This window comes from Brassica rapa, chromosome A01 (genome assembly GCF_000309985.2).
Source record: "Brassica rapa cultivar Chiifu-401-42 chromosome A01, CAAS_Brap_v3.01, whole genome shotgun sequence".
Lineage (NCBI taxonomy): Eukaryota > Viridiplantae > Streptophyta > Magnoliopsida > Brassicales > Brassicaceae > Brassica > Brassica rapa.
The window spans coordinates 2,715,924-2,731,814 of record NC_024795.2 but is presented as its reverse complement, the minus strand read 5'-3'; the positions used below and the strand labels follow the sequence as shown (position 1 = coordinate 2,731,814).

The window sequence follows — 15,891 nt, the reverse complement described above, 5'->3', positions numbered from 1 at the left end:
CTTGTCCGAATTGCCCTCAATCTCGCTCGTAATTTACAACTTTACCCTCAAAACTCTATTTTTTGCTCCGTCACTCAGACCGTTCCCAACAGCAGCTAACACCTAGCTTCTTCTTCCGGTAGTTCACTAGTTAGAATCCGGCAAGCTTCCTTCTTCTCATGACCCTTTTGAGTTATTTACACTGTACTCCCTCAAAGTCTTTTCCTTTTCGAGTTTTTCGCTATCATTTGATTAGTGCGCACAAGCTGTTCGATGGAAGTTCTCAAAGAAACGCAACAACGTACATTAACCATTCAATCAGCGAATCCTTACGTAAAAACTCTCCTTCGCAAGCACTTGCGATCTTCACTAAGAATCTCCAGCTGGGGTTATCTGGTCGTAATATTGTAAACGAGGTCACTCTTTGCTTAGCTCTTAAAGCATGTCGTGGAGACACGAAGCTTGGTTGCCAAGTCCACGGGTTCTCGATAACCTCTGGTTTCACTTCCTTCGTCTGTGTTTCGAACGCTGTAATGGGAATGTACCGTAAAGCCGGTCGGTTTGACAATGCTTTGTGCATATTTGAGAGTCTGGTTGATCCTGATGTTGTTTCTTGGAACACTATACTCTCTGGGTTCGATGAAGATCAAGTTGCTATGAGTTTCGTTGTTAGGATGAGATCTGCAGGAGTGGTTTTCGACGCGTTTACTTATTCAACGGCTCTTTCCTTCTGTGTGGGGTTTGAAGGGTTTAGTTTAGGATTACAGTTGCATTCTATTGTTGTGAAGACTGGTCTGGAGAGTGATGTTGTGGTTGGGAACTCGTTTATAACAATGTACTCGCGTGGTGGAAGTTTCAGAGATGCTAGGAGAGTCTTTGATGAGAAGGTGGTTAAGGATATGATTACGTGGAACTCTTTGTTGTCAGGACTTTCTCAAGGAGGTAATCTCGGGTTTGAGGCGGTGCTTGTGTTTAGGGAGATGATGAGACAAGGTGTGGAGCTTGACCACGTGTCTTTTACTAGCGTGATCACTACTTGTTGTCACGAAAATGATCTGAAGATAGCTAGGCAGATCCATGGTCTGTGCTTAAAAAGAGGTTATGCGACACTTGTTTCCGTTGGTAATATGTTGATGACGAGTTACTGGAAGTGTGGGGTTGTAGAAGCTGCGAGATCAGTGTTTTACGAGATGAGCGAGAGGAATGTTATCTCTTGGACAACGATGATCTCCGCGAATAAAGACGATGCTGTGTCTATCTTTCATAAGATGAGGTTAGATGGAGTGTTCCCTAACGAGGTCACGTTTATTGGTTTAATCAACGCTGTTAAGTGCAATGAGCAAATCAAAGAAGGGGTCAAGATGCACGGGATATGCATCAAGACTGGTTTTGCTTCGAAACCATCTATTGGCAACAGTTTCATCACAATGTACGCCAAGTTTGAGGCTCTGGAGGACGCCAAGAAGGCGTTCGATGAGATAAATGTCAAGGAGATTATCTCCTGGAACGCTATGATCTCTGGATTTGCTCAAAACGGATTCTCGCTCGAAGCTCTCAAGATGTACTTATCAGCAGCGGCGGAAGCAACGCCGAATGAGTACACTTTCGGAAGTGTGCTAAACGCAATAGCCTCTGCGGAGAATATTTCTCTGAGGCATGGTCAGCGTTGCCATGCTCATATACTGAAGTTGGGTTTAAACAGCTGTCCCGTTGTTTCGAGCGCGCTTCTCGATATGTACGCCAAGCGTGGGAGCATCGATGAGTCAGAGAAAGTCTTTGACGAGATGTCTGAAAAGAACCAGTTTGTTTGGACATCGATAATCTCGGCCTACTCAAGCCACGGGGATTTTGAATCGGTGATGAGCTCGTTTCAGGAGATGGTTAACCAGAACATAGCACCGGATCTGATCACGTTTCTGTCTGTGTTGACAGCTTGTAATAGAAAAGGTATGGTGGACAAAGGGTATGAGATTTTCAGCTCGATGACCAAAGACTACTGCCTCGAGCCGTCTCATGAGCACTACTCGTGTATGGTCGACATGCTTGGCCGAGCCGGGAGGTTGAAAGAGGCAGAGGAGCTTATGATTGAGGTTCCTGGAGGACCAGGGGTGTCGATGCTGCAGAGCATGCTGGGGTCTTGTAGGCTGCACGGGAACTCTAAAATTGGAGAGAAAGTGGCTGAGCTTGTTATGGAGATGGAACCGAAGTTGTCAGGTTCTTATGTTCAGATGTATAACATCCATGCAGAGATGGGACAGTGGGAAAAAGCTGCGGAGATTAGGAGGAGGATGAGGAAGAAAGATGTGAAGAAAGAAATAGGAACCAGTTGGGTTGATTTTATTGATAGTGAAGGTTCTTTGACGACGATAGGTTTCTCTTCAGGTGATAAGTCTCACCCGAAGTCTGATGAGATTTATGGAATGGTGGAAACTCTTGGTTTGGAGATGGATTTGGAGGAGGAGGTTGCACGTTCAGGGCTTTTATTCAGAGTTGTTTAAAGAAGGTTGAAGTTGAAATCAAAATCTAGAAACGTTAGTTGTAGGAACACACTGAGTGTGAGTATACATGATTGATTATATTTGTTTTTTTTCTTTCATCTACTGTACCTGCATCTGTTTTGTAAGAACTAGGCCTGAGCATTTTGGATACCAGTTCATGTATGGTAGTTCGGGTGGGGTTTAAAGCTTTAGAGGATTTGTATGAACATGCAAATTTTCGGTTTGGGTTGGTTTCGGTCGGTTTTTGATAATTTGGACGATTCAAATACTTTTGGATATCTTAAAGATTTTAAATTATAAATATATATTTCTGGTTATGTTATATGTCAGTAATGTTTTATATAATCCAGTACCTACTCGGTTTTTGGTTCGTAGTTCGCTTCGGTTGTTTCGAAAATAATATAAAAACTGTTCAGAATTTGAAAGTTTAGGTCTGGTTTTGGTTCTGTTCCGGTTTGTATTTTTCAATTCCATAAACGGTTTAACATGGTCTTCAGAGTTTGAAGTCATTTACCGGTACGATTGTTTGTTAAGCTAACGAAGCCATAACAGAATATCTATTCTATTAAAAGAACAGTGTGACCAATTGATAAAATGTTATGTCCAATTGAAAAATATAAGTGCATCTAAAATATAAATGTATAACATAAAATATAACTATATCTAAAAAAACGTAACCACCTTCCTGTTAAAAAAAACATAACCACCTTCCATAACCACTTAAGCTCCTATTTTATAGGCTAGGTATATGGCAACAAACAATAAATATCGAACTCTGGTATCTAATTATATGGCCAATATACAAACCGAATACTATAATTTATTTAACGAGCGACACATTATGATTATCTTTGAAAGGCTATACTATATAGTTCGTATATATGCATGCAAAAAATATATATGTTAAAATGAGAAATTTGAAAAGCAAGCACAATCTATAAAAACTATAACAAACAACAAAGTATATTTTTGGAAGTAAATTTAAGATTACTATTTAAGTTGATATTATTATGTAAGTATTATTTACAAAAATATATACTTATGAAAAGACCAGTTATAGGAAAAGATTTTATGATAGTCAATATTGAACCTCGCCATCCATCCATGGATGGTGTTCTTCGCTTAATTGTTACTCTAGACGGTGAGGGTGACAGTTTTAGTTTAACGAGTTTTAAACAGGTTATTCGATTAAAAATATTTAGTAGATGTGATTTTACTTACAATTAGTGAAGTACATATTAACCCACACACACATATATATATATATATATTTATATATATAACAGAATATTTTAAAAATATATTTTTTCAAATATTTTTCAAAAAATTTCTTCGGTTTACGGTACTGGTTGGATTTGATATTGGTTATGGGATATAAACTTTGAGAACCGTCCGAATATATACGCCAGGTCTAATAGAGTATGAGACTTTTATTTCCGAGTCGATTCCGAGTTGGGTTTTTTGGATACGAAATATTCTTGATTAGTTATGTTTGGTAACTAATAAGAAAATATAATATATCACAAACTTTAGGAATAAAGTGAAAATAATTTATGATATGCATATGACACAAGTGTATAGTTATGCAACTTGACATATTTAATATAATTACCAAAATGATATTAAATTAATATTAAACACAAATATGATTACAAAAAATAACATAAATATAAATATCAAATTTTACAAAAAAAACGTAAACAAAAAATATACCCGAGGGCGGGTTAGAATCTAGTGATGGCTTTAAGGTATGAGTTTGGTGTGTGTTTGGACTCTTATTCACGTCTCATTTACATTTATCATTGTTTAGTTCATATGTGAATAAAATAATATTTTTCTTAAGTAGCTTTGAAATTATTCTTAAGCAACTTAAAAAGAGGGGTGGAAGGGGAGAATGTTTACGTCGTCGATAACCTCATACTTCGGATATTCCTAAACACGTTAATCTTACCCCCACTTGAGAACCCTCTTTACACTTTCCATTTTAATAATACTTCTACTATTTTAACGAGTTAACGACTTTGACTCTATCAAAGCTTTTTCTCATGGATGTTTTTTAAATTCATAACTCAAATATGACTTATTACTTGATATTTATGATCACCTATCAAGGAATTTAAAATGTATAAAAATATTATTCATTAATCATTACATTATGCTTTTGTGGTCAGTCATAATATAAGACTCTTGTTTTATTATTTATTTGCTATATGCCAAAATAACTTTCTACCAGTGTTTAATACTAAATCATATTTTCTGTAGCAGGACTCGGATGGTGGTTGACACTTCAAACAAAACCACATTCAACTTAACGTTCAATTATAGTACTATTATTAACTCCAAAACTCATCTCTAAGTTACTATCCAGGAAAAGAAGTTGTTGGCATGTTTATGTCAGAGTATTAGCTGTGTGATCTTTCTGGTGATTCAATGCTGAGAAAAAGTGAGAAAACGAAAGATACGATAATCCTTTGGACTTTGAAGTGAAGGTTCAAGTGTATCACATTCATTTGCTGTACATAATTAATGATCACATAATCGAGTTTTGTATATATAGAAAGCCGTTGTGGATTGGATCTATAACTGTGCAGCACATAGTTGGTGACTTCTTATAAAGTAGACATGTAGCAGGTAGATTTGCGGACGTTAGTGATTGTAACAGACTCTCCTAGGCAAGTTCGACGGCCTGTGAATGCATGCCCCCTGTAACATAGTCAATAGTCAAATGTGTAACACATATCAGGGATTATTGTAATCTTCTTTTTTTTTTTGTGTGGAAAGATCTGCCCTCTGACTTCTCGCGAATAAATCGTTGTAACAATTTAGGATTTGGTCATAATCTTTATAATGTAAATCTAAATCATATGAAAGTAATCACATAAATTTTTTGTGTGTGTGTAATCACAGAATTTTTATGCAAGTAATTTTGCATTGCCCAACTGTGTATTTCATGTGATGATTTGTTATTTCTCTATATATATGATCAAGAAATTTGTTCACGAGAAAAATAGTTTTTATGATAGTGGTTACTTGTTCAAGTATAATTAAAAGGTGAAACGAATATATATTGCGTAAGCAAAACGAGATAAGTCTTGAGTGCACGATACATATCAATTTACAAGCTGTATAGTTAATTTTAGTAAATCAAATATTGTAGACCCTGTTAAAAAGCATGGACGTATGAAAATAACTTCATGATCTGTCAATTAAACGCGCGTGCGTGTGCACGGCGAGTGAAAAACATATTTAATTTTCACTAATCAAAACCGTCATTAATGTTAAATTGTATATGGGTTGTTTCTCCTATTTCTAGTTAAAAGATTTTTAACTTAAATCCCACGTCACGAAATTAAAAATAAAAATATAAATTACGTAACGCCCAATTAGCTCTTTCCATATTCTCCATTACCCGAAACCCTAATCCCCAAATTTCTCTTCCAATCACAATAATCTGAGAAAAAATTCGAAAATTTCCGGCGATCAAGTCTCTCCTCCAGACATTCCACAAGGTGATGATGATGATCTCTTCTTCGATTTTGTTTCATTCCTAGTGTTTGATCTCCAAAATTGGATCGAGATTCCTTGCTTAGTTTAATTGATTTCATCTGTTTTGGATTGATCTCGTTGCTTTGATTTTGTTATTTCGATTTAATTTGATTTTGGATAATTACATCAATCAATTTGATTTTAATTTAGAATCTTTTGATTGAAATCTATGTTACTGAGCTTCGATTCATAACTGTTGAGATTGTTTTTTTTTTCTTTTGCAGTTTTATAATGAGATTCAAAAAAGGAAGTAGAGTTGAGGTGTTTAGCAACAAAGAGGCACCTTACGGTGCGTGGCGATGCGCTGAGATCATCTCGGGGAACGGACACACCTACAACGTTAGGTACTTCTCTTTCCACGAGGAGGCTGTCATGGAGAGAGTTCCAAGGAAGGTGATCAGGCCCTGTCCTCCGCAAGTTGATGTTGAGCGATGGGAGGCTGGTGAGTTGGTGGAGGTTCTTGATAGCTTCTCATGGAAAGCTGCTACCGTTCGACAGGAGCTGTGTGGGAACTACTATGTGGTTCGGTTGCTTGGGACTCCAGCTGAGTTTACGTTTCACAAGGCTAACGTCAGGGTCAGACAGTCTTGGCAAGATGAGAGATGGGTTGCTATTGGAAAGGTAATTGCTTTTAATCTTATGCCCTGTTCTCACTTTTCAAAACTAACACTTGTCAATGTCTTCTTTTTTTGTCTTGTCCTCATTTAAGATCTCCTGCTTGATCCTCTGACTCTAAGCATAGGTGGTTGGAGGCAGGGCCTGCCCTGAGACTTAAGGGGGCCATAGTTGATTTTTTAAAATTTCAACTAAATTTTTTTTTACTAATTTAGGGGCCTGAAAATATATTTTTTTGTCTATATATTTTTTTCTAGAATTTTTGTGGGCCTAAGGCGAATGTTTCAGGGCAGGTGCCGATTTGCATTAGTGGCGAATTTGCATAGTCTCTGAATTATATTGATCGTTTTGAAATAATCTTTCACTACTTTGGTAATGAGCATTAAATGTTAACTAACTGTGTTGTAAACTTTTATTGTTTTCAGATATCAGGTTCTGTGAAGTCATCCTTACTGACTGGATCAGACGTACAACGGAAGCTGAAGCCCCAAGTGAACAGCAAACGTCTACAGGAGCCTAGTGTTGTCGTCTCTGCTAGAATGTTGAAGAGGCCGTCACCTAACAACTGGCCTGAGTGTGCTGAATCATGCACTGGAAACACTAAGAAGATACGATCACTGGAGGCGTCCTCTAAGAATCGCGAAACTGGCTGCTGTCAATTGGTGAGGGTAAGATCAAAAGGTTCTAGCGAGAGTGTTCGTGCAGGAAGCTTAGTCGCTGATGATTGTTATGATAACGATTCATCTTCAGTTGGTAGTTGTAGCGCTGCTAGTGATGATGATCAGAGTAACATGCCACCTTGTATGCTAGATGGCTCTGGACCACAGGCAGACTCATGTAGCAGCGAGGCTGAATCTTTTTGTGGACTTAGGGAAGAAGCAAGGCGGAAGCATTCAGTAGCAGGTGGTGATGGAGTAAGAAGGTCGTGTAGGTCAGAACTATATACTTACCGCAGTACATTGGGGGACTTATTCGCTTCTGGTCCCTTGAGTTGGGAACAAGAAACATCATTAACTGATCTCCGTCTTTCTCTAAATATATCAGATGATGAACATTTGATGGAGGTAAAAAATTTGATATCTGCTGGTACCCGCAGTCAATTTTGCTAGTATCAATCAGAAATTAATTCTTTTTTCTTTTTGTCCTGGCCATATTTGCCTGCAACGTGGAATCATTCAACTGTCATATATCGTTTCTTTCCCAGTGGATTTGATATTGAGTGTATAGTCACAGCAGAATATAAGTATGTACTGAAACTCTGATTAGAATGAAAATTTCCGAGGTTCATTATGGTGTTCTTTTCTACTATTTTGTTAGTTCGTTTATTGTAATTCCTGAAGGAAGTTAAAGCAAAATTCAATGTATACAATACTCTGAGATCTCATATTTTGAAGGGCTGTTAATATGGTGCTTTCTTTCAATTTTGTACAGTATGGTTTTATGTTCTGTGGCACACTTGTGTGTTTGATATACTTGACTCTATCCCTGTTACTTGTGGCAAGATGGGCCAGTCGTATTTTTCCTAGTCATCCTCTGGACATTATTGATTTTCCCCTGCCTTTTTCAGGAACATTGTCGCCTTGTCCGAGGCATGCAAGACCTTTTGCTTTTAGAGGTTTAACTCTGATGCTGGGGTTTACGACTTCTACCTTTTGGCCATATGAATGGTGCAATACCATTCCCGTTCTTCAAAAACGTAACTGGCTTTTATGCTATTTTCATTTTGTCGCTATCTTGATATGGCGACTTATTGCAGGTGTCCTGGAGTTTGGCTTTGTCCACAGGGATAGAAAGCTGTGGTGCTTTTGAGCAGGTTTCCTTATATATTTACAGTCTGGTTGGATTAAATTTACTGATAACATGCAAGATCGAGTAATTTCTCCTTAGCCCTTTCTAGTTCACTAGTTATATCTTGCGCTGCCTTCTGTTTTGGGTATTGTTTCTCTTCTGATTGCTTATTTGAACTGCATGATGTAGATGCTACCATGCCTAACTATTATTAGGCGCATAGTCCATTCTTTTTGGAAATAAGCTTTGTGGCTTGGTGAGAGGTAAGAGTGAAATGGCTTTGAATAGGGTTAATGCTCATCTAGACAACGTGTTGATTCCTTATTCTGATTTGTTCTCATGTCTTGCTTCCATATATCTTTGGACTCTGGAAGGGAAGATGTCCTCACATTTTTGCTTAGTTAGTCGCCTATGCGCTGTGAAAATTCTCCAAACTCACTCTTCAGATCTCTCTAGCAAAGCTAGTTGTTTACAATGTTGTCTTAACTCCCAAGAGGACATGTTAGCATCAACAACATGAGAAAGTAAAAGCAATCAAGTCATGTACTTGCAAGTTCATTTTTTTATATTAAACACAATGCCCTCCCTCACTGGATGATAGATTTGTGTTATGTTTGTAATGAAGTTGATTAATACTATTTTATTATCTTGAGATGTACATGCTAAGATTCAATATTTACTTAATTGTAAACCCTACAAACCTTTAACTTAACCGAACTCCTAACTCTCTCTTCCGACCACAATATGGTATGCGGAATGATTGGTAACTATAAATCATCATCTTTTACGTCGTAATTTACTTTTTCCTTCACTGTAATTTCCATTTCATCAAGTCGTTCCCGAGTTTCACCTTTTTCCGTTTCTTTTCACAGATTAAACGAAAGGCGGTCTTTTTGTCTGCTCAACCCTTGTCGGATTCCATTTCCGGTAAATGGGTTTTGTCCCGACAATGATATACACCGCTAGAGGTTCGCTTCTCAGCTCCACCTGTAAGCTACGCCATCCCTTTTCTTGTGATTCACTGAAACCTCTCGGTCCTCTGTTGAGAAACCTGAGCACAGCTGCTGAGAGATTAGGTTTCCTAAACCCGAATCCAACTGGTACTTCTTCAAATCAAGTTGACTTCGTGAATAGAGATCAGTTCCTAGGTGGGTTTCAGCAGAATTCATATGGGCAGAGCTTAAACCCAGATGGGTTTTATCAAAGCAGTGAACTTTATAACCAGAGACAACGAAATTGGCGAAGTAGTAGTGATGGTTTTTCGTCATATGGTAATCACAATCAGGAGAATGCAGGTTTTGTTCACTCACCTAACCAGAGTGATCCGCAAGTCCAGTCTCATCAAGATAATAGTGGTTATGACTCATTGGATGCGCTTTGCAGAGAAGGTAATGTGAAAGAAGCAGTTGATATCATCAAATCATGGAGAAATCAGGGTTATATTGTGGATTTACCCAGGCTTTTGTGGATAGCTAAGCTATGTGGAGATGCACAGGCTTTACAAGAAGCCAAAGTTGTTCATGAGTTTATTACTTCTTCGGTTTCTCGTTCGGACATCAGCGCTTACAACTCGGTGATAGAAATGTACTCTGCTTGTGAGTCCGTGGAAGATGCGATAGCCGTTTTCGAGAGTATCCCTGAGAAGAACTCGCAGACTTGGTGCGGTATCATAAGGTGTTTGGCAAAGAATGGACATGAAGAGGACGCCGTTGATATGTTCTCTCGTTTTAAAGTTGAAGGGAACAGACCCGATGGGGAGGTTTTCAAAGAGGTCTTCGTTGCGTGCGGTGTGCTTGGTGACGTTAACGAAGGGCTGCTTCACTTTGAGTCGATGAGGAGAGACTACGGGATCGTTCCTGATATGGAACATTACGTGAGCATCGTTAAAATGTTGGCTGAGCCTGGTTACTTAGATGAAGCGTTGAGATTTGTTGAGTTGGTGGAACCAAACGCTGTTGATTTGTGGGAGACATTGATGAATCTTGCACGTGTTCACGGGGATTTAGAGCTCGGCGACCGGTGTCAAGACGTGGTTGAGCAGCTTGATGCGTGTAGACTGAGCAAAGAATCAAAGGCGGGTCTTGTCCCTGTGAAATCATCAGACTCAGCAAAAGAGAAGCTACAGAGGATGACGACAAGGGATAATAACTTCAGGGCTGGAGATATATCTCTTCCGGAAAACAGAGAATACTACATGGCGCTGAAGAGTTTAAAGGAGCATATGGTGGAGCTTGGTTACGTGCCCGAGTCTAGGCTTGCGTTGCACGACGTGGAGCAGGAGAGCAGAGACGAGAACCTTTTTAACCACAACGAGAGATTCGCCTTCGTCTCGTCGTTTCTCAACACTCCTGCGCGTTCTGAAGTACTAGTGAGGAAGAATCTACGAGTTTGTATTGATTGCCACAACGCGTTGAAACTGATGTCGAAGATAGTTGGGAGACGGATGATCTCGCGAGATGTCAAGAGGTATCACCATATGGAAGATGGTGTTTGCTCTTGCAGAGACTATTGGTGATCAAAATTAGTGTTTTGCTTTGACTTGGTTTAGAGAGTGGCAAAACATTAGACATTTGTTTATGTATTATTAAGTTTTTTTTGGTCTCTTTAATCATTTCAAATTTTATTTTTAAATATCCCAATTTAAAATAATAGATTTACCATTATGCATTGGAACATGATTTTATTATAATAAAAATATTTTTAAAATAAAAAGATATTAAAAATAGTATGATTTAATTTGTTAGATATAAATATGATGTTATTATATTTAATAAAATTTAATTTCATTGGCAAATCAGAAATTAATTTTTTTATAGCGTTTATATTTTAATAAATAGAAAATAACCAGTTTGTAAATATTATATATTCCGACCAAACAACAACATACGAAAGCCACTGCTCCGCCGAACCTCCTCTCAACTAGAGGGTTCCGACATATTCTGTTTTAACATTAAAATAAATAAGAACAGTAAAAGGCCGGAAAAGCCCAATTTCTCACGATCCGCAAGAAAGCCCATTGTAACGTCATTTTTCACGTGAATAGCTCGCCGTGGCCAGCTCACATCCTCCGAGCACTGAGGAGTTTAACGTCGTCGATCACCGGCCCACACAGGCTCGAGAAATCGTCGTTCCTCATCGCGTAGAACGTGCTGTAGAACATGATCCTAGTCCTGTCCGAGACGGCGACGAACTTCAGCGACGCTCGCTTGAATCCACCTTTCCCTTTCGACTCGTGCGGCACCTTGAGCGTGTCTTTCCCGGCGAAGGCCTCGACGATCATAGACCCCGCGCAGGCGTTGCTCGCGTCTCCGACGGCGAAGGAGAGAACGTAAATTTTCCCGGGGGTCGTGCGGACGACCTGTGCGACGGCGCTCTCTTTCCCGGCGACGAGTTCGACGGCGCGGCGGCCTTGAGGGACGGAGAAGTGGTCGGAGTCGATGTATTTAACGGCTTTGAGAGATTCTACCATCCATCCCGGTAACGGAGAGTGGTCGTCGACGGCGTTAGGTGGGATCAGAACGCCTGATGACGTGTTGGGTAAAACCCATGGGCCTTCTTCGAATCCTCCGTTCTTTAGAATGTTCTCTGCAATTAAACCCCACAAGTTTTAGATATTTTCGAATTTGACCTATAAGAATTTATTTTAACAAATGAAACATACGTAAAAAATCAATATTCTAAAAATCGGTTATAACAAAATGATTTTTCTAAATATTGGCGACTAGCACTAAACATCTGCTTAATAATCATTCATAAATAAAACGTTTGATTACCATTTAATTATTTATTGAGTATTAATGAAAATAGTTAAAAGTAAATAACACTCACTATTGGTGGGACGAGGAGGATAAAGAGCTCTCATAGCTACACCATCAATGAGAGGTCCACATGCAGGATCTTCCTCAACGCCTGGATTATGTATCACAACCTCTGCATAATCACTCTGCGCCTTAAACGCCCACGAATACAAATCCCAACCTGAGCTACTGTAAACCGTTTGAATCGGCATTACTCCGTGGTGAGGAGCCACGGAAACGTTTAACCGCTCGTCTTGTGCGCAAGTTCGAGCTGCACTGAACGTGATGGAATAGTAAGACCCTTTCTTAACGTTGATCTTTTGTTTGATGGAAGCTTCGTTGCCTAGACGCACTGCGAAAGCGCCTTTAGGCACGACAAGGATCATGTCGCCTTGTTTGTGTCCTGAGGGAATGTACTCGACGAAGCCTGAGAGTTCCCAGCTTGGGATTGCTGTTTTGTTCATCACTTGTGTCCCTTTCATGTCCGTGTGGTGTGGACCTAGTTCGAAGTCACCGTTTGGTAGTAGCCCTGTTTTAATTTTATTTTTTAGTAAGAGACCATGAACAAAAACAAAGATGTCGACGTCTATAATTATGAATGTAACAAGTAACATTTATATTTTAATGACATGATGAAGATTTATTTATATGATTAATATATATTCTATGTTTCTCCATCTAGGTATTTTGGAGTTCTATATATAGATAGATCAATACACCAACTTGGATTATAGTTTATAACATAAAGGTTTGATGCGATTTGTTACAATGGTAGTATAATTATGAATGTAACAAGTAATGAATATCAAATTTTCTATAGCTACAAACATGGAACTAGTGTACGTTTATAGTTGGTGACAATGATTCTAGTAAGGTACATTTTCACTTTTATTTAACATGGGAATGTTTAATGAATAATGGTTTGCTATTTTAGATCTATGATATATATTATAATAATTGAAGAAAAAGTTAAAGCGTGAGATATTTAAAGTACTAAACTAATAATAAAATGTTGCAGATGAGAAGGTATGAATATTTAGTGATGCATTTATTGTGATTCATTGACAAATGCCATGTGCATATACAGATCTGATTCGTTTGTAACATGTATATACTTCTATCCATTATTCTCTTTAAGTGATTCTTTTTGGTATTCAAATTCACAAAGCTATTCTGTTTTTGTTTACTGGCTAACCATATAATGATGATACAAAGAAAGAAAATTAACATCTTGAACGATAGATAGCCCTAGCTAATTATGTCACGATATCACACTAGTTCTCAACTCTCAAGTAGTTTCATGACTTGTGATACAATACAAATGAATTTTTTTTACATACAAGTTGTGAAGATTCTGTGAATCAAAACTCTAAAATTATTTTTCGCAGTTAACGACTGTTTTTGTGTTTTGTTAATTTTAAATAAGAAAATACGAGATTAGCATAGAATAAAAAAACTCGAGGGAGTAGGGACGTACCATCTTTGAAGCAAAAGGCTGTGTAGAAGATCGAATGAAGCAGAAGAAACACTATCACTCCCATCTTTTTCATGTTTTTTTTTTCTCTTTTTCTATTCCAATTGTTATGTTATATACTTATACAAAATGGAGAATAGTGAGCGAGAGAAGGAATGTTTAGTGGAGTGAAGGATAACGAAGACGAGAGAGCTCTTTATATGCAAAGTTGTACAAGAAAAAGCCCCTTGTCTTGGACTTAAACTACGACTTTACCACTAGAGACTTGTGTCCGAACAGCATTGGTCTCTTTATTTATTCATCGTTCCTTGGAAACGGGTCATTTTGTCTTGGAAGGTTTGACTAAATAACACTTTAAACATGTAAGAGTAAATAAGAAACTATGAGCTATATACATTTAACTTGCGATTTGAAAAACAATAAATATGTGATGGTAATATAAATGCAGAGGTAAAGGGGACAAAAGCTGTGGGACAATGTGATCCATCTCTCACATGCCTTACTCACATTGGTTCTCCCATCTCGACAAGTTAAAGTTACGTATGTTCTGAATTATCCTATCACATATACACAACGAATATTATAAACTGCATCAAATGCTTGATCTGTGTGCCAAATCAAGCAAGGCTTTTTGGTTCAGCTTCTTCCTATTTCTTAACATCTCCAATTTATTTTCTCTGTGTAACCAGGTATAGAAAGTTATTGCTTGCATCGGTTAAATCTGATATATATGAAATAAAACCATTGTTTTTTTCATTAAACATGAGAGGTGTGTAGGTCGAAACCTGACCAATCCTGCTCATGCGGGTTGGTCTACACGACTTAGGATCTGAATCCGCGAAATAACTGTAGTGCGGTTCTAATAGTAAAAAAATATATAGATACATATGTATATATACATTTTTTTGTTACTATTACGGTTTGTAAACATTGTTCAGATAGGGTAAATAAAAGAAAGGAGATTACACAAAAGACTAATGGACTTGAGACGTAAGAAAGTGCAAGCACATGGCGTTGGTCATTTGTCGTATATACCACTTAGTAATGTTCTTTTGGGGTTAAAATGTTTGGAAAGTATAAATATTATAAGCCAGTTCGTTTTCGTTTTCTTTGAATCCTTCGAATATATCAGATAATATAACTTATGTCATAACGACTAAGAAGATAGATAGCAGCTCATGTCAAAAAAGAAAGATAGATAGCAGCTCATACATTATAAGAAATTACCAAATAGAGGTTTTCCTCAGAACACTTGCACCAGGCCGCTCACATTGTTATTATTGTTTCATATATCGACTAATCTTTGTTAGTGCAACATTCAACGAAATGCTTCTACCGTTAAAGCAGCACATGATCGAAAGAAATATCGAGTATATATAAAGTCTATACCACAGAAAAAAAAAAGTCTATACCACGGTGGCTCTTTTTGCTTAAAATATTTTTTTCTTTCTAAACTGTCCGAGCCGATATGTAACTTAAGATACTAGTTAGTAGTGTTAGTATTTCAACTTTCTTTCCATGTGCTTTCTTAGATTTAGCCTGCACCTCTGTCGGATCAATAATCATCGATATTTCTTAAGCCGAACTATAAACTATATATATTTAAAATCTTTGCTTACCAAACAAAAACTAAATTATGTCATAATCCGTTCATGGTGAACATGATCAAAGCAACCTCGAATACTAAACATGTTGGTTGTCTGAAAAATATTAATATAAAATAATCAAGCAAGCAGCATTAATAAATAGATAGATTAATTAAAAGATAAACTAAAATCGGCTTTAAATAATAGTGTAATATAAAGTTTAGATATAAGCGTGGTCCGACCGGTTGGATAACGTGGAAGACATGCTTATACTACTTACGGAAAATTTTGAATGCTAGTTTTACTGAACAAGGAATATGAGAAAAACTATTACCTTAACTTATAAAATGAATATGATCCGCAATCATTCTTTGTAAAATGGTTTATCCTTAGCTCTTGAGTAGTCAATATAGCAAATCTGATCCGCGAACATATGAATGAGCGATATGATATTAAAATATATTAAGAATAATCGAATTTTGTCTCTGCATCGTCAGAACGAATGGAACACTGCAAGAAAGGCCACCGACTCTCTTAGCGGTGCTTTTATTGCACAAATTATTGTCCTGACCAACATAGTGCGTGCATGTTTATAAATACATACACAT

General features: G+C 37.6%; 4 protein-coding genes across 12 annotated transcripts; 3 read left to right on the top strand and 1 right to left on the bottom strand.

Annotated features, from left to right (window-relative positions):
- The first annotated feature begins 97 nt into the window (after window positions 1-97).
- Window positions 98-4,184, top strand: LOC103850943 (pentatricopeptide repeat-containing protein At4g32430, mitochondrial). Of its 2 annotated transcripts, XM_018653465.2 has the most exons (2): window positions 189-525; window positions 653-4,184. In XM_018653465.2, exons 1-2 carry the CDS (start codon window positions 422-424, stop codon window positions 2,475-2,477), a joined length of 1,929 nt encoding a protein of 642 aa, XP_018508981.2. In that variant the 5' UTR covers window positions 189-421; the 3' UTR covers window positions 2,478-4,184. The 2 variants fall into 2 exon arrangements, with proteins under 2 accessions (XP_009125997.2, XP_018508981.2); XM_009127749.3 differs by having other exon boundaries at window positions 98-4,170.
- Window positions 4,185-5,719: 1,535 nt separating this feature from the next.
- On the top strand, window positions 5,720-9,078 carry LOC103850924. Of its 8 annotated transcripts, XR_004451267.1 has the most exons (7): window positions 5,721-5,986; window positions 6,248-6,644; window positions 7,064-7,702; window positions 8,206-8,305; window positions 8,395-8,451; window positions 8,616-8,689; window positions 8,801-9,078. XR_004451267.1 is itself a non-coding variant. In XM_018653702.2 (5 exons), the coding sequence occupies exons 2-4, from the start codon at window positions 6,255-6,257 to the stop codon at window positions 7,849-7,851; spliced, it is 1,038 nt and encodes a 345-aa protein (XP_018509218.1). In that variant the 5' UTR covers window positions 5,720-5,986; window positions 6,248-6,254; the 3' UTR covers window positions 7,852-7,881; window positions 8,206-9,078. The 8 variants fall into 8 exon arrangements, 3 of the variants coding, with proteins under 3 accessions (XP_018509218.1, XP_018509216.1, XP_018509214.1); XR_004451258.1 differs by having other exon boundaries at window positions 8,616-9,078; XR_004451257.1 differs by having other exon boundaries at window positions 8,395-8,510; window positions 8,616-9,078.
- Window positions 9,079-9,302: 224 nt separating this feature from the next.
- On the top strand, window positions 9,303-11,089 carry LOC103850933 (pentatricopeptide repeat-containing protein At4g32450, mitochondrial). The gene has a single exon (XM_033279529.1). The coding sequence runs from the start codon at window positions 9,358-9,360 to the stop codon at window positions 10,939-10,941; it is 1,584 nt and encodes a 527-aa protein (XP_033135420.1). The 5' UTR covers window positions 9,303-9,357; the 3' UTR covers window positions 10,942-11,089.
- Window positions 11,090-11,256: 167 nt separating this feature from the next.
- On the bottom strand, window positions 11,257-13,963 carry LOC103850912. Its single transcript, XM_009127715.3, has 3 exons — window positions 13,701-13,963; window positions 12,255-12,752; window positions 11,257-12,011 (listed from the first exon to the last, which is right to left on the bottom strand). Exons 1-3 carry the CDS (start codon window positions 13,771-13,773, stop codon window positions 11,485-11,487), a joined length of 1,098 nt encoding a protein of 365 aa, XP_009125963.1. The 5' UTR covers window positions 13,774-13,963; the 3' UTR covers window positions 11,257-11,484.
- Between the last annotated feature and the right edge of the window lie 1,928 nt (window positions 13,964-15,891).